This window comes from Podarcis melisellensis, assembly GCF_964234715.1.
Source record: "Podarcis melisellensis genome assembly, chromosome: 12".
Lineage (NCBI taxonomy): Eukaryota > Metazoa > Chordata > Lepidosauria > Squamata > Lacertidae > Podarcis > Podarcis melisellensis.
Genome location: NC_138544.1, coordinates 56,799,734 through 56,823,287, shown reverse-complemented (window position 1 = coordinate 56,823,287; position 23,554 = coordinate 56,799,734). Strand labels below are relative to the sequence as shown.

Here is a 23,554-nt window from a genome sequence, read left to right as displayed (position 1 = left end):
TAAATGCTTTTGGCAGTGTTCTTGTGCGGGGAGCGTCACCTCTACAATTTTATATAAATCTATATAATTTTATAATTTATAAATTAGAACTTCAGATAACATAAAACCAAACAGATCAACCTGAATCGTGTTAACCAGTTACCATAAAGCAATTTTATACACAAAAAGCAAACCTTTTAAAACAGTTCAAAATCCGTGTATGATACCACAGGGAAAACATACAAGCAGCAACAAGTCATGTTGCTTCACTGCATCTAAAAGCCTGAGTAAAAAAGATGCATCTTTAAACTGGTGCCAGAAAAAAAAGTTGTTCAGACTGTGTGTCAATAGTAGTATCTTGAATTTAGCCCTGAAATGTATAAGCAATCAATACAAGTTACTCTGGAGTGGTGTTAAGTGGTCTCAAATAGCTGTGCCACTCAACAATCTGACAGTCACTTTCAGGACTAGTGGCATTTTTTAGACAGTCTTCAGGGTAGCCCCACTTAGAATGCATTACAGTATTCAATTCTAAAGCTTAGGTATGGCATTCACATACGCTATACAGTGGTGCCTCGCAAGACGAAATTAATCCGTTCCGTGAGGCTCTTCGTATAGCGGTTTTTTCGTCTTGCGAAACATTGACAGCTTAGCGGATTAGCGCTATTAGTGGTTTAGCGGCTTTTAGGGATCAGCTGTTAAGCGGCTTATCAGCAGATCAGGTGATAAGCGGCTTAGCAGCTTAGGAAAAGGGGGGAAAAGGGAAAAAAAGCCCGCAGGAACTCGCAAGACATTTTCATCTTGCGAAGCAAGCCCATAAAGAAATTTGTTTTGCGAAGTGCCTCCAAAACGGAAAACCCTTTCGTCTAGCGGGTTTTCCGTCTTGCGAGGCGTTCGTCTTGCGGGGCACCACTGTATTCCTGATATTATTTTGCTTTTGATGATTTTAAACATGTTTGCAAATATTAAACACTGGCAATAAAATTTTATAGAAATAACTAGGTCAGTTAAGGCACGCTGATAAATTTCCAAAGTCGAGCCCTGGCAATCAACAAATTGTCCATGTCTTGCCATTTCCATATAGATTTTAACACGGTTCCTTCCCCCACCCTTAAATTTTCAGGCATGTGCATTTTGCATGTGCCATTGGCTGAACTGCTGTGAGGTCACTGCATTCACAAACATTTTTATTGCCCAGGGCGGGAAGCTGTCAGCATTCAGATGTTTGCAAACAGGCTTGGAAGCGTGGTGGGGAGCTGGAATTCTGTGTAAGAAGTGTTGCCTCTTCCAAGGGACAAGTTGCCCAAAGGCTCAGTGGCTGAGTCAGCCAGGGAAGACGGGTGGAGGAGATCCCAAGTGCGGAAAGGCTTTGATGAGAAAGGTTCATAGAATAGAATCATAGAGTTGGAAGAGACCACAAGGGCCATCGAGTCCAACCCCCTGCCAAGCAGGAAACACCATCAGAGCACTCCTGACATATGGTTGTCAAGCCTCTGCTTAAAGACCTCCAAAGAAGGAGACTCCACCACACTCCTTGGCAGCAAATTCCACCGTCAAACAGCTCTTACTGTCAGGAAGTTCTTCCTAATGTTTAGGTGGAATCTTCTTTCTTGTAGTTTGGAGCCATTGCTCCGTGTCCGCTTCTCTGGAGCAGCAGAAAACAACCTTTCTCCCTGCTCTATGTGACATCCTTTTATACATTTGAACATGGCTATCATATCACCCCTTAACCTCCTCTTCTCCAGGCTAAACATGCCCAGCTCCCTTAGCCGTTCCTCATAAGGCATCGTTTCCAGGCCTTTGACCATTTTGGTTGCCCTCCTCTGGACACGTTCCAGTTTGTCAGTGTCCTTCTTGAACTGTGGTGCCCAGAACTGGACACAGTACTCCAGGTGAGGTCTGACCAGAGCAGAATACAGTGGCACTATTACTTCCCTTGATCTAGATGCTATACTCCTATTGATGCTGCCCAGAATTGCATTGGCTTTTTTAGCTGCCGCGTCACGCTGTTGGCTCATGTCAAGTTTGTGGTCAACCAAGACTTTGCCTAGGAGCAGCAGCAGATTAATGCTGTGACACGGGCAGGCAAAAGATCTTTGAAAGATGGGCCCAGTGGGGGCCAGGAAAGAGCAAAGAGGTAGTTGTGAACATGTGTAGAATTTATTATTTCAAAGCACACAGAGGTGAAGTAGCAAGCAGTATAAGAATACTGAAATTGGCTTTGGGGGTCACGTGGCCTGCCAGGTGCGTAAAAAACAACATCACCTGGCCAGAGGCATGTCTGAATCCAATTCAGGCGCTTGTCTTCTTGGCATATAAACAAATATCCTGAGGGCGAGTGGAGGGGGGTTACACCACCAAGCTCTGCCTCCTCTGGCCTGTCGTAGACCAGTATAAAGTAAGCAGCACATTCTACGTACCAAATCTTATATTAATAATCACAAAATTGAGAGAGCTATATGAAGTTGAATGTATGTAAACACACCAAGATCCTGAGGGAGAATTTCCTGAAGAAAGAAATTCAATATTGTAACTTAATCTAAGAAGAAATGTAACACATGGATGTAAATGTTTATAACTATATCAAAACTGAGAGAGAGATTTTACTGAAGAAGCCCAAGACTCTTCATGGGCGAAACAGGTGACAAACCCCGGCACCCTGACTAACTCTTGTGCGTAACATCACCGACACTTCGTTTGATCAAATTTACCTCTGTTGATATCTACAGGAGCCTGGCTAAAGGAACCTTTAAAGACTGAATCTTCCTTTTGGACGCAATTTGCATGAGTTTTCTGTTTGTGGCTTCTGTAGTAGATCTTGTACATAGCTCTCTCAATTTTTGGATTATTAATCTAAGATTTAGTACGTAGAATGGTTTGGTAGTGTTTTGTGTGCCGCTTATGTGCTGCTTACTTTATACTGGGGTACTACGGGAATTGGGACGCGGGTGGCGCTGTGGGTTAAACCACAGAGCCTAGGACTTGCCAACCAGAAGGTCGGCGGTTTGAATCCCCGCAACGGGGTGAGCTCCCATTGCTCAGTCCCTGCTCCTGCCAACCTAGCAGTTCAAAAGCACATCAAAGTGCAAGTAGATCAATAGGTACCGCTCCGGCGGGAAGGTAAACGGCGTTTCCGTGCGCTGCTCTGGTTCGCCAGAAGCAGCTTAGTCATGCTGGCCACATGACCTGGAAGCTGTACGCCGGCTCCCTCGGCCAATAAAGCGAGATGAGCACCACAACCCCAGAGTCGGCCACGACTGGACCTGATGGTCAGGGGTCCCTTTACCTTACTATGAGAATTGGCAGCATAGGTTCATTTCCTCTGGCCCATCAGCTTTATTGTGTCAAGCCTCCGTGATTTTACAGGTGTCTGCGTGGAACAGAGAGACCTTTCTACTTACAGAGGATCCCCACACAATTTAGGACACCCCCCCCCCAGGTTTTAGATGATGAGACAAAGCACAGCATTCCCGTTTAAAAGCTGTGTGAGTGCTTTTTAATACTGAAAGGAACTCAGGCTGTTTCCTAACACCATCCATTTCTGAAGGGAGACGAGTTTGCGTCAGCATACCTAATGTAAGCGGAGTGCTGTGAACTCCCAAGCATTGCAGTTAAAACGAAGTTGGGCTTGAAGTACCGTATTTTTCGTCCCATAGGACGCTCCGTTGCATAGGACGCACCTACTTTTTTGGGGGGGGAATAAAGGAATTTTTCCCCCTTTATTTCCCCCCCCCAAAACCAGGTCGGGGAAGAGTGGGATGGCGGCGCTGCGCCTCCCCACTGTCCCCCGAGCTTGTGGGGCTGGCCAATGTCTGTCCGGGGCGCTCTGGGCGGCAGGGTGCTATCCGCAGCGTGCAGAGTCCTGCAGGGCTCCCCACGCTGCGGATGTCTGTCCGGGGCGTGGGGCGCTCTGCTTCAGGGCGCCTCGCCCGCTGGGTGGCAGGCTGCTATCCGCAGCGTGGGGAGCCCTGCGGGGAACTCCTGCAGGGCTCCCCATGCTGCGGATGTCTGTCCGGGGAACTCCCCCCGGGCGCACAAGGCTTGCCGACACCTGCGCGAAGCATGGGGCGTCCTCCAAAGGGCACCCCGTGCTCTGCGCTGCAGGCTGCCGCCCGCAAGCCTTGCACGGCCGGAGGGAGTTCCCCCGGGCACGCAAGGCTTGCGGATAGCTTCCTGGAGCCTGGAGAGCGAGAGGTGTCGGTGCGCACCGACGCCTCTCGCTCTCCAGGCTTCAACGAAAGCCTGCATTCGTCCCATAGGACGCACACACATTTCCCCTTCATTTTTGGAGGGGAAAAAGTGCGTCCTATAGGGTGAAAAATACGGCATGTTTTCCCTTTGCTTGGATTCTCTCGGCATCAAGATTTGTGCGTCTGCAGAGTTCTCCAGAGATAGAACCTTTTCTAGAATAGATGCCCTTTAAAAAACACAGCAAGAGCCCACAGTCCATGGTTATACATATTGTTCTAATCATCTTTATTCTCTCTCTCCCCCCCCCCCCACTTTAGTGGACAGTGAACGGACAGCTGCGGGTTGGCTTCTTCACCACAAAACTTGTTCCGTCAGGCTCAGAGCTAACCTTTGACTACCAGTTCCAGAGATATGGGTAGGTCTTCACCTAACTTACTTGCTTTGTTGTTTATAAATGACTATCCTTGAACAGAAACCAATAAAATGATCTTGTGCACAATCAAACGTAGGTCATATTTTCTGAACTACGGAGGTCAGGTGCTCGTTAGCTGATTCATCCGTGTTTCTTGTTCTCACTTGGTTTGGAAGAGATAATGTGCGGGTGGTTTTTTCCATTATTATTTTCCGCCTGGCTACAGAGAATTCAAGGTGGATGCCGAGAATGAAGTTGAAAACAACAGTGCATTTTCTAAAAGAGTGCATATCCCTAATCATAACCTAATTGTGTTGTTGTACCACAGTAGAATAGTCTCTCCTAGTGGATGCTCTCCAAAAGAGAATCGGTTACTTTTCTCTAAAAGGGGGGGAAAAAAACCCAGAGCAGAGGAAAACTTTGGGATTTTCCAACTGATTTTGATGGGAGAGGAGGAACCAAAGTTGTTTGAACAATACATAAGTTGTTTGTCATTTATGTGTTGAATTTTTAACTTTATTTGTTGTTGCAAGCTGCCCTGAGAACATTTTGTTATTGCTGGGGCGGGCAGGCTGTAACTAAAGTACTCTCTTCATGTGTGAGCTATCATAGGCTCAGTTTTCAAGTTAGTTAAAATCTGCTTACCCTTGAACCCTGTTTTACTGGAATAATTTTGTGCCGTAATTTTGTAAATCCTTTAAAACCTGAGTGGTGCTTGTTGGAGACGTCAGATTTGGCAGTATGCTTGGAATATGTTTTTTTGGTTGACTAGCATGCTGCATAGACCAAACCACGCATGAGATCAGCAAAGGAAAATTAACAAATAAGAAAAACAGGTGATGGTGTGAAAGGAAATAGTGGTGGGAGTTCAACTCGAGGTCAGGTTTTGAACTTCTGGCAATGCTAGTGACAATAATTATCCATTCTTCTGTGGCATGTGTGTGGGTAGCCTGTGGTTATTTCAGTAGAATTCATGGGCTGGATTTGAAAGCATTGTGCTTAGCTTTTATTTTATTTTTTAAAGAATTTATCATAATACAATAGAGCAGGTACAGTGGTGCCTCGCTAGACGAAAAGAATCCGTTCCGCGATTCTCTTCGTCTAGCGGTTTTTTCGTCTTGCGAAGCAAGCCCATTGACAGCTTAGCGGCTTAGCGCTACAGCGGTCTAGCGGCTTTCAGCGATCAGCTGTTAAGCGGCTTATCAGTGGAACAGCTGATAAGCGGCTTAGGAAAAGGGCGAAAAAAAACCGCGGGGAGACGCAAGATTTTTTTGTCTTGCGAAGCAACCCCATAGGGAAATTCGTTTTGCGAAGCGCCTCCAAAACGGAAAACCCTTTCGTCTAGCGGGTTTTCCGTCTTGCGAGGCGTTTGTCTTGCGGGGCACCACTGTAATAGAACTATCTTCCATACCAGGAATACCCACAAAGCCTCCTCCTTGGCAGGATTCAGCTTCAGTTTATTGGTCTGGCCTCACCTTGATTCAGATGTTACAGGGAAAAACAGGGTGTTGGTGACACCTTGCTCCTAATCCCCTCATGGCCACACTCAGGAGCTTTATGTAGATATTAAACCAGATGGTGGACCCAGTGGCATCCACATTACACTTTCCAGGGGCTAACAGGCAGTCACTTCCTGAAACCAAACCCTTAGATGGGAGCAGAACCACTGCAGCTCCAGGAAGATCCCATTGATCATTCCTGGCCATTGGCCAATGATCGCAAGCACTGATGGGAGCTGTAGTTCAGCAACAACTTGAAGACCCATAATTCCCTACCTCTGGTTAACGGTATCAAAAGCCGCTCAGAGAGCTTTTATCTTTAATTAGGTGGCGCTGTGGTCTAAACCACTGAGCCTCTTGGGCTTGCCGAATCCCCATGACAGGGTGAGCTCCCGTTGTTTGGTCCCAGCTCCTGCCAACCTAGCAGTTCGAAAGCACTCAGTGCAAGTAGATAAAAAGGTACCGCTCCAGCGGGAAGTTAAACGGCATTTCTGTGCGCTGCTCTGGCTTCGCCAGAAGCGGCTTAGTCATGCTGGCCACATGACCAGGAAAAACTGTCTGCGGACAAACTCTGGCTCCCTCGGCCTGTAAAGCAAGATGAGCGTCACAACCCCAGAGTCGTTCGCGACTGGACTTAACAGTCAGGGATCCCTTTACCCTTTACCTTAAGACCTGAATAGGAAAGATGAACATTGTAAGAAAAAGCAGTTAAGCATTTGTACAACTGATTTCGTCACTCTCTTTTCTAAGAAGCTGATCAAAGCCCAAGATTCTTCCAGGAGCACTATAAAGCCTTTCTATATACTTTTGGGTTTGAGCTGGGAATGGATGCTCTGGTTTTTAACAAATGCTGGCTTTTGCCTTCAAGGAGGCCATGAGATAGGACAATCAAATGAGCTGAACTCTGTATAACAGTGGAATTTTCAAGCGATTCATTTTCGTACTATCTGTTTCTATCCAAAACAGCAAAGAGGCACAGAAGTGTTTCTGTGGCTCTGCCAACTGCCGGGGTTACCTTGGGGGAGAAAACCGGGTCAGCATTAGAGCAGCAGGAGGCAAAATGAAGAAGGAGCGGTCTCGTAAAAAGGATTCGGTGAGTGTTGGGAAGGAGAAGCTTAGTTTTTGTTTTCTTCTGCTGTGGGACTTGCATGTGTACCACTGGGGTTGAGAGGTTTTGAAAACCAGCAGCTGCTTTTCATATTCCTTCCTGTGACTTCTTCAAAAAGCAGAATGATCCTCTGCTGGGTTCAGACAGTCAGATGCTCCAAACCTACAAAACCACGTAGCTGTTACTGTCATTCAAAGTGACTTGGGCCCACAAAAGCGCTGTAGCATCCTGCACAAAGCAAGTGGGACAGATCTGCCCAGTAGCGTTGGCCATTAGCTACGATCCCTTTACTGGGGTGTAGCTTTACAGTCTGGTTTTGGCTCCGCCATCTCTGGACTTGCCAGCACTCTCCCCAGTTACCTAATTTTCAGTAAAGTTGTTTCTCCCCCCCCCCCCATGGCCAGCGCCACTTCACATCAGGAACACCTGACTCTCTGCATCACACGGTAGCTTCCCATGCCAAAGCTACACCTCCATTGCAGACGTGGAAAACAGCCCCACACGATTCAGGCCACTTGTGTGATGTGGAACATTTAGACTATGGCTGCAGCAGGAGAGTGTCAGGCATGCTCCAAATGTAATGTGCAAATTCTGGTTTGTGTGTTTTTTGCTGGAATAATCATTCACCCATTTTTAGCATGTTTGTACTGGTGTTAAATTAGTGGCTTTTGCTGGAATTACAGAATTACCGTATTTTTTGCTCTATAAGACTCACTTTTCCCCTCCTAAAAAGTAAGGGGAAATGTGTGTGCGTCTTATGGAGTGAATGAAGGCTGCGCAGCTATCTCAGAAGCCAGAACAGCAAGAGATCCGCTGCTTTCACTGCGCAGTGATCCCTCTTGCTGTTCTGGCTTCTGAGATTCAGAATATTTTTTCCTTGTTTTCCTCCTCCAAAAACTAGGTGCGTCTTGTGGTCTGGTGCGTCTTATAGAGCGAAAAATACGGTAATCAGGTTGGAAAAGACTCAGACCACTGTCTTGAAACTGAAACACCCCCCCCCCCCCATGCAAAATAGTCTGAACAAATTTGGCCCTGTAAGGGAAAGGGTACATTTTTATCATTTGGATGCAAAGAGCAAGCAGGATCAAGGTCAACTGCATTGGAGCTCCCTGTAGAATAAGGAGGATTCTTCCTGCTTAGGGTTCATTTGATCTCTCCGCAACTTGTAACTTCAGCACTCTGGAAATCCATTGCGACCTATTCCAAACCTTTCCCACTAGTAAATAAACTCTCCTTCCGAATAAATGCCAAATCGCAAAGGGTTGGGGGAGGGAAGTGCGCTTGTACTTTGTACAACTTTTCTTTTGGTTTTGGCAGGTGGATGGAGAATTAGAGGCACTCCTGGAAAATGGAGAAGGACTTTCAGATAAAAATCAAGTTCTCAGCTTGTCTCGGCTGATGGTGCGAATTGAGACTCTGGAGCAAAAGCTCACCTGCCTCAAACTTATACAGGTGATTATTCCTTCTTTTATTTGACCTGGAAGTGGTTGGCAAAGAAGTTAAATAAATTCTAATTTAATATTTCACTTTTAATGGTGGGGCTGAGAAGTTTTGAGGGATTGAAGTAGCCTTGCTTGGGGGAAGGGGACACATTTCCAACTTCATGATATTTTATCTGCCATTGAACCTACAGATGGGACTCTGATTATGGCAGGGTTACATGCCCTTTTTGACTTTTATTCACTGTTTTATATAGTGCATCATCTAATTTAATTTCCCTCATTGTTAGTATTAGGACTATCACATTTTTCATTGCTTCTGTTCTCTGCCTTACAGAGAACCTGTATCTTCCCCTTAGTTCAGGAGCTAGATCTGAAGAGGTCTCGTATTTCTGTTTTCAAAGGAGGAACAACCACTGTTCCTTTGTTCCTTTAGTCATGGTGCAATCAGAAACCTGTTGTTGATCCCAGCGCAATCTAACCAAATTGTGTCTGCATAAGACCTCCTGCCCTCCCATCTTGTTACAAATTGCAGAGTTTGGGCTTTTCCGTCACAAACATCTCCACTCACCTGCATGGATGTGGGCTGCAGGTTAGCCACCCCCGGTCATCTATTCAGCTTTGCTGAATAGAGTGGAAATGCAATTAGAACTTAAAACGTAAGCGCAATGAGCACAGTCACCTTTTGCAGCTAGGAGTGATTGACAATAGAAAACTCTTGGAATTGCTGGGTAAAATAACACCTTCAGTGGGAAAGAAAACAATGGTCTCTATTCAGACTGAAATGAATAGAATTAGATTTTTGGATGCATTGCCGTTCAGCAGTTTCAGATTGGAGCCTCCCTTTGAAATTGCTTTTTACACTTGCCTGAGTTTCCCAGAGCTACACATGAGGCCTCTCAGATCTAAGTCATGAAACCTATATCGGAATAATTCTTAGCTCTTCAGACCATGGACATGTTTGTTGCTTAGGGTGAAGCAGTTCTGCCCGATGATGGTGGGTTTTTGACTTTAGCATGAGAAGATCAGAGGAGTCTGGCCAGTGGCCATTCTAGTCCATCATCCTGTTCTCACATTGGCCAGCCAGATGACCATTATCAGGAGCTTGCAAGCCATACTGGGTGCAGCATCATAGCTGTCAACCGCCCCTTATTTGGCGGGACAGTCCCTTACCCAGCGCTGTGTCCCGCTGCTGTCCCTTATTGATGATGTCCCTTAAATTTCCCGGGTTTCAAAGGAAGCAGCTCCTCTCCCTCCCTCCCAGCCAGCCAGGGAGGAGGGAGGCTCCAACTGTGTCTCTTGGCTGCGTTGCTCACCCATTAAGGAGCCTAAGAACGACTGGGGGCTGGAGCTTGCATGCCGTGTGCCGATCAAATCGGCCGCGTTGCCTGGGGACTCGCCTTTGCTCAACGCTTCCCAGCGGAGAGGTGCCGGTGGTTTTCCTTGCTGCATCCCCTTTGCCTGGTTGCTGCGCTGTGGGAACCACCGCTTGAGGCTTTGTTTGGCTGCTGGCTGGGCTTTCTGCCTTTGGCTCGGAGGGGCTCAGAAGTCGAACATACCTGTGCTCCTTGGAAAATCCCTTATTTTGGCTGCTGATCCCTTATTTTCAAATCCGTAAGTTGACAGCTATTTGCAGCACCCTTCTGGTAGCTCCATCCTTGCCAAGAGAGTGTGTGTGTGTGTTCTTTTTTTCTTTTGCTTTGTTGGGTAGTTGTCTGCTTTAGTTTTGCTGGTTTGCAGCGACTGTGGAAACGTGGCTGTGTGGTCTCTTGGTCATGCTCTCTCCCTGCCCCCCTTCTTTCTCTTCACAGAATACTCACTCCCAGGCCTGCCTGAAGACGTTCTTAGAATGTCATGGATTGTCCCTTCTTTGGATTTGGATGGCAGAGCTTGGTGATGGCAGGGGAAGCATAGCCAACAACTTGAAACTCCAGATAGAGGTCAGTGGCTGCCCTGGGATTTCTGTATTGCTGCGTTTTCAAAAATAGCTTCGCCAGAGTTAAGTCAGGCTTCTAACTTTAGTTCCTTGTCATTGTCGGAAATCAAGCCCCTATCAGGAGAAACTGGCAACTCTCCCAGGCACCCTGCATGATTCCCTGTTGACCTCCCTGGCTGCATTCCCCAGCAAGATCCAGGCGAGGTCTCGATAGGCGATTCTTATCAAACGTGAGAAGAACACACACACACCCTCTTTCCTGCCCCCCTTGGCAGGGGAAAGAGATAGACAGAAACGTATTTACATGCCTTTATTTCTGTCTTTGCAGCATTACAAGAAACATGACTGCTCTCTTCAAACTCCAGCAGTGTAGTGACAAACACTTCCTGGACAGGAACAAACGGAAGAGCTCATATTACACTCTGAGCTAATTCCGGTGCTTCGCATTGTGAATTGACTGTCCCTCTGTTTCCCACGGACAGTCCCAACATTCCCATCATGTTTATTTTTCAAGCTAGCACTTTGCAGCAGCATTGCATCCATATCGTAACAGTCATTAGTTTCTTTATGGCTTCTCCCATTCAAGCCAATTTGTGAGGAAATCATTTGCCGTTCTCAGAATCTTGTAGTCAGTGTGGGGTGGAGATTCAGAAGCTATTTTCCATTCTCGGTGCTGCTTCTGGCTGATTATTCCCAACATCTGTGACCCTTCCTATTGTTCTCTACCGTACCACTTGCTAGCAAAACAATTTGGAAAAAGATAAAACTGGATGCTATATAGATTGTGCAGGTAAACTGTGATTATAGCTCCCAGTGCAGAGGTGTATTTCCACAGTTCCACAGAGCCTGAATTTTTGAATGCACATCTGTGGTTGTGCTTTTATTTGGAAGAGACTCAAGCAATTGCTGTAGTGTGTATCTTGCATGTAAAAAAGATAAAGGTAAAGGGACCCCTGACCATTAGGTCCAGTCGTGACCGACTGGGGTTGCGGCGCTCATCTTGCTTTATTGGCCGAGAGAGCCGGCGTACAGCTTCCGGGTCATGTGGCCAGCAGGACTAAAGCCGCTTTTGGTGAACCAGAGCAGCGCATTGAAATGCCATTTACCTTCCTGCCGGAGCAGTACCTATTTATCTACTTGCACTTTGACGTGCTTTTGAACTGCTAGGTTGGCAGGAGCAGGGACCGAGCAACGGGAACTCCCCCCGTCGCAGGGATTCGAACCGCCGACCTTCTGATCAGCAAGTCCTAGGCTCAATGCTTTAACCCACAGTGCCACCTGCGTCCCTTCTATCTGGCATGTAAACAGTGCCAAATTAGAGAGGTCATTTCAGAGGTCAGGCCTCCATCTGGGTCTGCTTACATCCTCACATTGTTAGATGTTTTGGTTCTTGTGTATGTGACCTACTCAAGTCATGCCTGGCATTGTATAATTGCTCATTGACATTTAATTAACCTTTTTTCCTCCAAAAGGGATTTTATTTTTCTGATTTGTTGTCAGAAATTTCAGGCTACATCTGCTTAAGGGGAAGTTTGGTTCAGTTCAGACTTTCTCCAACCCATGGTTTTGAGGTTTGGGAACAAGCTATGGAATCATACACTCCCCCTGTCCCCCCGTTTAATCATGGCTTTCCCTTCCATTTCCTTTTTAGCAGTAACCATAATTTGCTATGCTATTCAAATCTGCAAACTATGGTTAGCGCACTTTCCCCCTGCAAACCAGTATGTGAAACTAAACTTTGAAATGGACTTCTGGTTTGAAGGGCACATGTTAGCTGTTCTATGCTGATTCGGACATCACAGCAAATTATGGTTAATGCTAAGAAGGAAATGGAAGAGGGAAAGAGGGGGACACTTGACCATGGAGCTTGTTCATGAACCTTCAAAGGCGGAGGATAGTCTGAATGGACCCCCAGTTAGTGTGTCGGCAGAGCATCATTATTATTATTATTATTATTATTATTATTATTATTATTTATACCCCGCCCATCTGGTTGAGTTTCCCCAGCCACTCTGGGCGGCTTCCAGTCAAGTGTTAAAAACAATACAGCATTAAATATTAAAAACTTCCCTAAACAGAGCTGCCTTCAGGTGTCTTTTAAAGAGAAGATAGCTGCTTATTTCCTTCACATCTGAAGGGAGGGCATTCCACAGGGCGGGCCCCACTACCAAGAAGGCCCTCTGTCTGGTTCCCTGTAACCTCACTTCTTGCAATGAGGGAACCGCCAGAAGGCCCTCGTTGCTGGATCTCAATGTCCAGGCTGAACGATAGGAGTGGAGACGCTCTTTCGGTAAACAGGACCGAGGCCGTTTAGGGCTTTCAAAGTCAGCACCAACACTTTGAATTGTTCTCGGAAACGTACTGGGAGCCAATGCAGATCTCTCAGGACCGGTGTTATGTGGTCCTGGGAGCCACTCCCAGTCACCAGTCTAGCCGCCGCATTTTGGATTAATTGCAGTTTCTAGGTCACCTTCAAAGGCAGCCCCACGTAGAGTGCATTGCAGTAGTCCAAGCGGGAGATAACCAGAGCATGCACCGCTCTGGCGAGACACTCCGCGGGCAGGTAGGGTCTCAGCCTGTGTACTAGATGAAGCTGGTAGACAGCCGCCCTGGACACAGAATTAACCTGAGCCTCCATGGACAGCTGTGAGTCCAAAATGACTCCCAGGCTGCGCACCGGGTCCTTCAGGGGCACAGTTACCCCATTCAGGATCAGGGAGTCCCCCACACCCGCCTGCCCCCTGTCCCCCCAAAACAGTACTTCTGTCGCCAAATCTAACTTCAATCAAACTGACCATTCCTGAAAGTTTACAATTCTCCTTTCATGTTCTGTGATCAGATTATGAAGACTTTGGAACTTTTGCCTATTCCCAATAAAAACATGTTGGAGGAGAGCAAAGTGCTTCCAATTATCCAGCGCTGGGCTCAGACTAAATCCGCTATTCCACATCTCAGCGAGGGAGATGGTTATTCGAGTGAGAACACATCGCGGGCTCATACTCCACTCAACACGCCTGATCCTTCCGCTAAGCCTAGCATGGAGGGCGACACGGACACGCCCAAGAAGCTTGCTTTCCGGAAGCTCAAGATCATAAGTGAGAACAGCATGGACAGCGCCGTCTCCGATACGACCAGCGAGATTGAGCTGAAGGAGGGCAAGGAGGACCTTGAGCATCCAGACAGTGTCCCAACAGAGACGGCTGAGGAACAGCCACCCCAGCAGGAGCCTGGCAAGGATGCTGCCGCCGAGGTCTCGGCAGACACCAGCAAATCCCAAGCTGTCGAGCAAGATGCGGAGCCCGAGACAGAGATGAAGGAGACCTCTGCTGCAAAGCTGGAGGAATCTGTGGCTGCAGAAACGCCCTCTCAAGATGAAGAGGAGGGCGTGTCAGATGTGGAGAGTGAGAGGAGTCAAGAACAGGCCGATAAGATAATAGATGCAAGTGATTTGGCGACCAAGCTTCTAGATTGCTGGAAAGACCTAAAAGTAAGTTGGCTTCTCTGTAGCAGATGCTTTTATCGTTTAGAGGGTAATGGAGGTTTCTCACAGTTGACTTGTTTCGTGTGTGTGTGTGTGTGTGTGTGTGTGTGTTCTGAACGACTGCAGATTTCCTCTTGTTCATTTAGCGGGAAATCCAAATGGGCCAGGCTAAAACTTTTTTTAAATGCTTGTCGAGAAAACCTTGTAAGCATAATGGTGACCTTTTCTCCTCACACCCACCCTATTAGCCAGTAGTGTTGAATGATCAGCAAACTGTGAAGACTGGGAAATGGGTTAATTATGCAGTTTGTATCCTCTGTTCACAAAAATTGATTGGAAAGGGTGGTGGGATTTGTTGCTCACATGACAAACTAGGGGAAATACCTTCCATTAGAAAATGATTTGACCAAAAGCTTTCCATAAGTATTCTGTTTTTCCTTTTGAAGCAAAACTGCCTACACTTTGTTAACTGGCAGTGAATTAGATGGTTAGCAAAAGAGAGATACTTCAACTTTGCAAAGAGAGCATTTCTTACACTAATTTAGTATTGGTCATCTTTGACCCAAAATTTCCTGATGTGCCCTCACTAGTTTTACAGACCAGTGCAACTAGCTGTTAATGAATGAAACAGTCAACAATTTTTTCTGCTAAAAATGCTAAGTCACAAGAATATGTAACAGTGATTTGAAGTGAATTATCACCTGTTCCGAAAAACATAGGCTGTCTGCTGTGAAACCTTTGAGAAATGCTGCTATCCTGTAATGCTTTTTTTGCAAGAATAGTTAGCCTGGAAACAGGCATGCTACTGAAGTTTTGTGTGATGTTTTGCTGCCTTTTTTTTATTAGCCTGGTGGGAAGAAGGATAGTGGGGATGGCAGACCACAGTGAGACCTCTTTGTACCTGTTGTCTCTGAGATGCCAAAAGATTCAAACCACCAGTAGTTACTACTCTTCGTTTGGCTAGATTAGCTACCATGTAAGAAAACAGAAGCACAGTAGCAATTTCTCCAGTTAACCCCTCTCTTCTTTATCAGTGGACAGTCTTATTAGCTCTTTTGCTCTTCCTACAAGGATATGTGTGGGTAGATTCAGTGGTACTTAGGGCTGAGAAAGACATTACATTGGAATCCAGAGACCAGGCAGGAGCCTGGGCCTCCTTTTCCTAAACCTTTGCCTTGTTGGAATTTCTAAGAAAAATACTAAGCAGTATTCACACAACTGAAGATCGGCCCGCTTCTAAAATTGGGCATGATTCCTTTTTCTTACATCTGGAGATTTGCTCAAATGATTATTTTTGAAGTGTGATAGATGCAAAGAAATCATGCCATTTCCTCTGTGTCCTTCAGGAAGTATTTTACAATACTTGGTCCGTGTGTGTGTTGATACAGATAGGTCAGGAGAGGGGGGTTTTGTACAAAGTAAGGTGCTTTAGAAAAAAGAATAATAACCCTGATTCTCTGAAGAACTTGACCTGTATTTGCAAGATGAGTGTGGGATTAAAACAACAACAACTTAATTCTTTCAGTGTAATGAGAGAACTAACAACAAGATGGATAATTAACAATATATGCCAGGCTGTCAAGTGTCGTCTGCGTAAAAATAAGTTTGGGCATCTTGTTCTTTCTGCCTAGAGTATGCCCAGTATATATTGCATCTTGAATGGGCTTAGGCTTTGCCTCTGAGAATCTTTTTCTCTACCCAGGAAAGGGAGCGGGCCTTGGACTTGCTTGCACCTTGTTCTGCTCTGTCCCCAGGATGGAGATTTGAAGACAGCCTGCACACACCATACCTTTAAAACACATTTTACCTCCCCAAAGAATCCTGACAACTGTGTTTTAAAAGGGTGCTGGGAATTGTAGTTGTGCCAGGGGATCCAATGATCCTTTGAGGGAGGAATGTGCTTTAAGTGTATGCAGCCTTAGTGCAATACTGGTTTATCTGTACCCAGGAACTCCCAGATCTGTGTCATTCAACCAGTTCATGGAGCTCCTGGGCATATATGAACCCAGTGCCTGCCACTTTTATGCAGGGAGAGGTCATCATGAGTATGTAGCCACTCCCTTCTCACCTCAAGTAGAGTAATGTTCATATAATCAATTTGTCCAGATTCAGGGCTTTGTGTTTTATTTTAACCCCACGTACCTACTTGTCAGTCTTTGCCCTTGTGCTGAGGATTGAAAAGAAAATAGAAACTATTTGTTAAAAAAACCCAACCAAATCAAAAACCTAATTGTTGTTCAGTTGTGTCTCAGATACGTCGTCTTGTGAGGATTCATGGTGGGGTTAGCATGAAATCACAATTTTCTTGCTAAGTTATCTTTCTACTCTCCCTCTCCCCTTTTGGGATAGCCCTGGCTCAAGAGCAGTTTGCTCACATCTGTGGTCAGCTATGGAATCATTATCCATCAAAAGTCACTGTTTTGGATTTTTAAGCCCTTTCTGTTGCAGATCACATCACATAATATTGAGAAGGTCGATACATGGTTTAAAATATTGGTGCCAGTATTACATATATTGATCTAGCGGACATAGATTCTGATCTCGTGCTCAGTGCAGTAGCCTCCCTGTAGCCTAAACCAAGCCCCTTCCTTCCACCCATCCATCAAAAACAATAGTCCTCCTTTTTAGATTCCTGTGTTTGGGAGCTGCTGTATGACAACGCTGAATTTAATCTGTCCTGCACTGCATTACGATTGCGCTAAGAGTTAGCTGCTTCTGTCTGACATTAACTGCTTTTTTAAAAAAACCTCCAGCGCATTTATACTTGGAAGAGATACCTGTAAACAGCATAGCTTTTACCTGATGCACGAAAGCGATTGGGACCTGTTGCCTCTGAGATAAACATGGAGCCCATTTGTCCATGTTCCATGCCAAAACCGATTGATGCTGGTTGCTTTAGGGTCTTCCGACCCCGTAATATTAGTCTGGAGTGCTGGTCATCTATGTAGCGTAGACTGATTGGGCGGGAGGGTGTGGAAAGCTTGTAACATAAAGCTATGTCCTTCCCGACCTCTTGATGCTGACCCCTTTGTAGTAATTTCAACCATTTCCATCCAGCTTCTCAGGGCAGCCAGGAGCTTGTTAACATCACCCCCAGCTGACCATGAGTCTCCTTTTCTCAACTCCATTTTCAACTCCGCCCTGAAGAAAGGAGAGAACGTAGCGTGCGTACTGTGAAGAAAGCAGGAAGATGGTTGGGAAGCTGGATGATGCATGAGAAATATAATAGGTGGAAAAAGAGAGGACAGAGGTGGCTAACTCATTGATGCCGACGTAATTTTGGTGCGTCCATTGCCGGCAATGGATGTCGCTCTGGGAGAATCCCCCTATTCCTGGCGGGGAAGGATCGAGTGAGCTATTCTTTTTTATATCTATATATATCTCTATATATACCTCTTCACACAAAAGACAGCTGCCACGGCTTTCAAGGCCTTCATGGGCTTGAATTCCAGGATGAACACCAGCAAAAGGCATCACGCAACCACACGCAACACGCACACAAACCCCCAGGCCGGGTACGTTTTCAGCACGGGTTTCTGCAAGCATTTCCCGCCGACTTCGGAAATGGTGCATGTGTCTCCCTGTGCTGAAAATGTGCTCCGAACTGGGATAGAGACGCAACAGGAAATGGCTAAAAACCAGCATAGCGCTCCGTTTAGCTCGCATGGAGACCTGCCATTTGACCAGTGCGCCGTTGGGCATAGGAGAAAAACAGGTAAGTGCCCCAGGAAGGACTGATGAAACTTTGAGGCATTGGCGGGGAGGGAGCCACAACATCTCTTAAGGTATGATGGATAATGGTTCCATTGCTGTCCACCCTTCTGGATTTGAATGACAAACCGGTGGGCATCTGTGGCCACAAACCATGTGAGGTGTTCACCTCTTTCACTGGAATAATTTGACGGATCAGGAAATTATGCTTTCAACTCAGCATGAGGACCAATTTAATCAGTCTGTAGGTAGTAGCGTGGTAATTAGGCGCTTAGCGGCTCTGGTTCTTATTTTCTGGCGGGAACTTGGAAGTACATCACTGTGGCCGGAGTAAGGCTGGCCGTGGATTAGTTCAGCCTGTCTCCTTGAGGCTAGTTTCGTGCTGTGTGCGCATAGCAGGGTGGTTCCCTCGCAGTCACTCACTCATGCAGGTATGTAGGGATGCTTTAGGAAGAGATCAGAGTTAACAGCAACCTGGAAATTAGAATTTCCTCAAGGGGTAGCCTTTTTGGGGGCATTTCAAGGTCTCTCTCTTTTTTTTTACTCTTTGAACTACAAACACAGAAGTGGCGTTTTAGTCCGTAGTCATTTATTGGATTTAGGCTTTGCTTCAGACGTGCCGGTTGTGTTACTGGTCTGGTAACGGCTTAGGGATTATAGGTTTCTTTGTAAAAATGGTTTCGTAGGCAGTGATTGGGCCTCCTACTCTCTCTGCCCCCATTTTGGTCCATTTACTGCACACCCTACCCATTCCCTTCCTCCACTTAGTTGCTTTCAGTTGGCCGATATGGCAACTCCTCGCAGCCATTGGCTGTGCTGGCATTCCACACGGGGGGCTGCGCAGTGATGCTTGAGAGGAAGGGAAGAGCCTAGGTTATAGTTATAGTCATAGCTATCCCAGGTCAAGCTATTTGCTCTTAAAGGCACATTAGGGAGGACAAATCTGGAGCCACGTTGCTGTTGCTGCGTGTTAGCATTATAATCCCTTGAACATGTGTGGCATAACAGTGTTTAAGGCATGGGCCACATTTTGGGACTGTCTCTGGCAGCCTAAATTCTTATGCCATGGAAATGCTAAATTCTTATGCCATGGAATTTGTCCCACCAGCCCATGTTGAATTGTCCTGGGCCCATTTAATACTATCGCTTCCTGGTTAAAACGGTGAGGGTCTTTAAAGCAGGTTATTTGTTCATCTTTTATTTAGGAAGCTTGAGGGGTTCCCGACTTCTAGTTCTTGTAAAAGTTTACGAGAACTTCTAATTCTTTCTTTTTTTTTAAGCCCAATACTCTTTTGTTAGAAGAGGCCGAGATTGACTGGTGTTTCTCCCCAGAATTTCAAGCCTTTAAAACGGGCTCCCTCAGCCTCGGCCCTCCAGATGTTTTTGGCCTACAACTCCTGTGATCCCTAGCTAGCAGGACCAGCGGTCAGGGATGATGGGAATTGTAGTCTCAAACATCTGGAGGGCTGAGGTTGAGGAAGCCTGCTTTAAAATGTTACGAGAGAGGTGTGTAAGTGGGAAGAGCTTAAATAGCAAAACAGCTCATTGCTGTTGTTGGGGACAAAGCAATTACCTTGTCTACTGACTAGTGGAGCAAGCTTTTAGCATATTTCTACAGAAATCCGTATGGATTTTTATACAGCTTCGTACTCTCTTAGGTGGCTGTTGTAAGACAGATCTGAAACCGGAAAGTATATGTAGGGGAGAAAGGCAGTAGTTTGGGCTGAAAGACAACACAAAGACTGTTCTGTTGAGCAGTCTTTTCAAGACCCAGGATGGAAAAGTGAAGACAGTTTTCCAACTCCTTCTCCCATACCTGTGTATTACTTTGGCATTGAGCCATGCCCTGTGTGTTTCTGTTTTATCTATAAGCTAAAAACTAGTTTGTAGCTCCTGTGTGCTAAGGTTTTGTATGGCTTGTGCCAAAGATAAGGTGTCTTTTGTTGTTGTTGTTTATGGTGCAAACCAGTTGAATAGGTGGGGAGTGGGGGGAAGAACGTAGAATGAAGAAAGCATGAAGAGCATATGATGCAAATAAATAACACACAAACCCTGGCTTTGTGTTAATGGCAATCTAAATATATCCCAATCCTCATAGCTGTCAGAAGCAGGCTGCTAAGCATGTTGGGTGTGGAGGAAGAAAATAATAAATAAGGAAGAAAATAGGACTTATAAATTCACTCGCCTATGGGTGTGTCTCATTTTGCAGAGTAATCTTTCATTTCCCCCAGGGGTAGTGGGAGACATTTTCTCCATGTGGCCAAAAGATTCCCCTCCCTTTTTTTGTACTAAGTTTTTAAAGTTTATTTTCAAACAGTAATTTTTTCAGCCTTCACACAGTTTCCTCAGCCTTCGATTCTGCTGCAGTGTATTTCTATTTGGCCTTTCAGCAACAATAGTGAGGCAGAAGGAGGAGTTTATTGCTTAGACCTCTCTCTGGGCTTTGTTTCAGAAATTTAGGAAAACAGGGTAACCACATAGGTCACATGGAGACAGTCTATATTGGAGCCTTTGCTTTTATTTGTAATAATTCTTAAGCAGTCACCTCATTTAAATAATAAGGTTAATGTATAAAGCTAAAATGTTCGATGTTTCCCTCTTGGGTTTTTTGTTATGTTAAATGTTTTGTGGATGCTTCTATGTCCAAAAATAAAGACAAGTTGCCTTGGCTTGCATCCCAGCTGACTAATAGTTGTCCTTTATAGTGAGGAGGTATAAGTTCTTTCTGATGAGGACACAGAGCAGAAAAGTAATCGTGTCTGCATTACAAATACAAACGTAAACTGGTTTTCCCGTCAACAGTTTTCGTTTGTTTAATTGGTTTAGATTTAATCACGTTCCCCAAAGCTCAAGAGCAGATAACAGTATTTAATTGGCATGTGTAATATTACACATATTGGAATTTTAAGGGCCATTAAATAAAATCTTGACAAACAAATCCTCAACCCAGAGTTGCTTTGAGCTTGTTAGCATGTGGCATTGCTCATCCTCGTAAACAGCCTGATCTTTCCAGTTTACACATTTGGTGTAACATGCAGTGTGTGAGTGGGGATTGGGCAAGGCAAGATTGTTGAAATGGCTGCTGGCAGTACTGTGATTGAGGCAGCGCTTTGAGCAGTCATTGGGCAGAAAATGTGAATAGGCGTGCATAAATTATAGAGCCAAGTGGTGGTTTTTTTAAAGCCCAAATTGACAAAGGAACGCAAAAGGGTATTTAAAGGGAGATGGAATGTAGAAGCAAATGCAGGAAGCTAGACAGCCAATACAGTGGTACCTCGGGTTACATACGCATCAGGTTACAGATGCTTCAGGTTACACACTCCGCTAACTCAGAAATAGTACCTCGGGTTAAGAACTTTGCTTCAGGATGAGAACAGAAATCGTGCTGCGGCAGTAGCAGAAGGCCCCATTAGCTAAAGTGGTGCTTCAGGTTAAGAACAGTTTCAGGTTAAGAACGGACTTCCAGAACGAATTAAGTTGTTAACCCAAGGTACCACTGTACTGGTGAATTAGGCAGCAGTTTGTGCATTTTACGTAGGAATAAGGCCCATCAAACTCAGTGTGACTTGCTCCTGAGTAGACATACACATGGTAGCACGGTTGAAAATGCAGGGGTTTGAAAAGTGGTCAGATGAGAAACCTATTGAGCAGTCCTCCCTGGGTGTATAATCTATAGAAATGAAATAGTAGCCCGCATCGAAAATGGTATTGCTTATTGCGGGAAAAGGTGCAGAGTGTTAAATAAATTTAGGAATCCTGAAAGAAACTCTTCCCCGAAACTACTGTGGGTAAAAATTCCAAGAGAAAAAGCATATCCTGCTATAAGGCATCTCCACTCAGTTGACTGCTGTCCTGGCACAATGGCTGACTTCAAAGTATCCTCAGACCAGGTAAAAGGTCAGCTTGAGTCATGGCACAGAAAGAGGCCGGGATCTAAAGCAGCCTTTCTCAACCTGTGGGTCCCCAGATGTTGTTGAACTACAACTCCCATCACCCCTAGCTAGCAAGGCCAGAGCTCAGGGATGATGGGAGTTGTGGTCCAGCAACATCTGGGGACCCGCTGAAGGAAAGTGGCATTAATTAAGTCCAAGTTGGCTTTAGGCTTGTTTTTCTCAAAAAAACAAAATAAAAATAGTTTCTATACTGCATGGCAACTAGATGTGTAAAACAACATGAAACGTCTGGTGGGGAAGCTAAACAAGTTTTCCAGTCTATCAGGCCCCACACAGAAGTGAAATGATCTCTGATTCCACACACGAGTGGTGGGAATTGCCCAGACAGTCTAATACAGACATTTAACTTCTAGAATGAGAACTGGTAAAAAAATTAAAAAATAAACAAGGGAATTGGTCAAAGGGAAGAGGAATATTGTGTCTCTTTATGAAGGTTGGAGTTTAGTTAAACCAACTGTAATCGAGTGAACTAAGATGAATGCCACAGATAGGAAGAGGCACAAATAATCCAAAAGGTTGCTGAAAAAGCCGAGGAAAGAAGAGTTCTTTAAAAAAGCACAAGTCAAAATAAATAAAAACTAAATGTAAACGTGAAACTGACGAGGAAACCAAGGTGGAACCTATAAAGTGGTCTTCTGCAATATTGCCCATCAGAGTTATAGCCAGGTGAGGGGAGACTTTCTTGGAAGCGTGTTTAACAAGCTGAGTACCAAGGCTACAAAGGCCTTCCTTCCAGTCACCACTTGTCTAACTTTAGATGGCAGGGAGAGATGCGGAAGAAGGTGACCACAAGGTTCAGGCAGGTTCCTGTGATGGAAGACAAATCGCTCCAAGCCACTTGGGACTGGATGAATTTATCTGGTCAGATCCAGTTAGACGGTGTCTATTTCCATGCCCATTACAACAATTGGATAGCTCAGTCAGTAGAGTGTGAGACCCTTAATCTCACGGTTGTGCGTTTGCGCCCCCCAGTGGGCAAAAAGAATCCTGCCTTAAGGGGGTTGAGCTAGATAACCCTTGTGGTCTTTTACAGTTCTATGAACTGTGAAGTCCTACGGTTACAAAGTGATGGCTGCTAGCTCCAGATAAAGGTAAAGGGACCCCTGACCATTAGGTCCAGTCGTGACCGCCTCTGGGGTTGCAGCGCTCATCTCGCTTTACTGGCCGAGGGAGCCGGCGTACAGTTTCCGGGTCATGTGGCCAGCAGGACTAAGCCGCTTCTGGTGAACCAGAGCTGCGCACGGAAACGCTGTTTACCTTCCCGCCGGAGTGGTACCTATCTATCTACTTGCGCTTTGACGTGCTTTCGAACTGCTAGGTTGGCAGGAGCAGGGACCGAGCAACGGGAGCTCACCCCGTCACGGGGATTCAAAGTGCCGACCTTGTGATCGGCAAGTCCTAGGCTCTGTGGTTTAACCCACAGTGCCACCTGTGTCCCTAGCTCCAGACAAAAGTGGTCAAAGGTAATAAATACATTGCTGTGCAAGGCGTATCTCTTTAGGCAAAGATTTCCTTAAACCTGGGAACTTGTATGGCTTTAAAAGAGGACTAGACAAATTCATGTGAAAGTGTCCTATAGGCCAGGGAAAGAAATACCTGCCGATGCACTAACCAAAGTTGTTAACAGGGAACAAATGGCTGTGTATGTACATAGATTGCAAATGTGTTAGATTCTGCAATGGTTGGTATAAAAAGGGGGAGAATGTTTTTTGTTTTTTAAAAAAAATAATTTTTATTAATTTTCAATACATCACACTCATACACATTTTATCTGATTTTAACAAAATTCAAATTTTGGTCTTCCTTCGGCTTCTCTGGTAATCATCCATTTTTACCATTCAATAC

General features: G+C 45.5%; 1 protein-coding gene across 3 annotated transcripts in view; it reads left to right on the top strand.

Annotated features, from left to right (window-relative positions):
• SETD2 (SET domain containing 2, histone lysine methyltransferase) overlaps positions 1 to 23,554 on the top strand; it is an 89,187-nt gene that overhangs the window by 38,497 nt on the left and 27,136 nt on the right. For 2 of the 3 annotated variants that reach the window (XM_081931362.1, XM_081931361.1), the window contains exons 9-13: positions 4,488 to 4,585; positions 7,048 to 7,174; positions 8,507 to 8,641; positions 10,440 to 10,568; positions 13,404 to 14,051. In XM_081931362.1, coding sequence (XP_081787488.1) covers positions 4,488 to 4,585; positions 7,048 to 7,174; positions 8,507 to 8,641; positions 10,440 to 10,568; positions 13,404 to 14,051 — 1,137 coding nt within the window. Of the gene's footprint in view, positions 1 to 4,487; positions 4,586 to 7,047; positions 7,175 to 8,506; positions 8,642 to 10,439; positions 10,569 to 13,403; positions 14,052 to 17,102; positions 17,396 to 23,554 lie in introns of all 3 variants that reach the window. The other variant, XR_014173269.1, reaches the window with a different exon arrangement.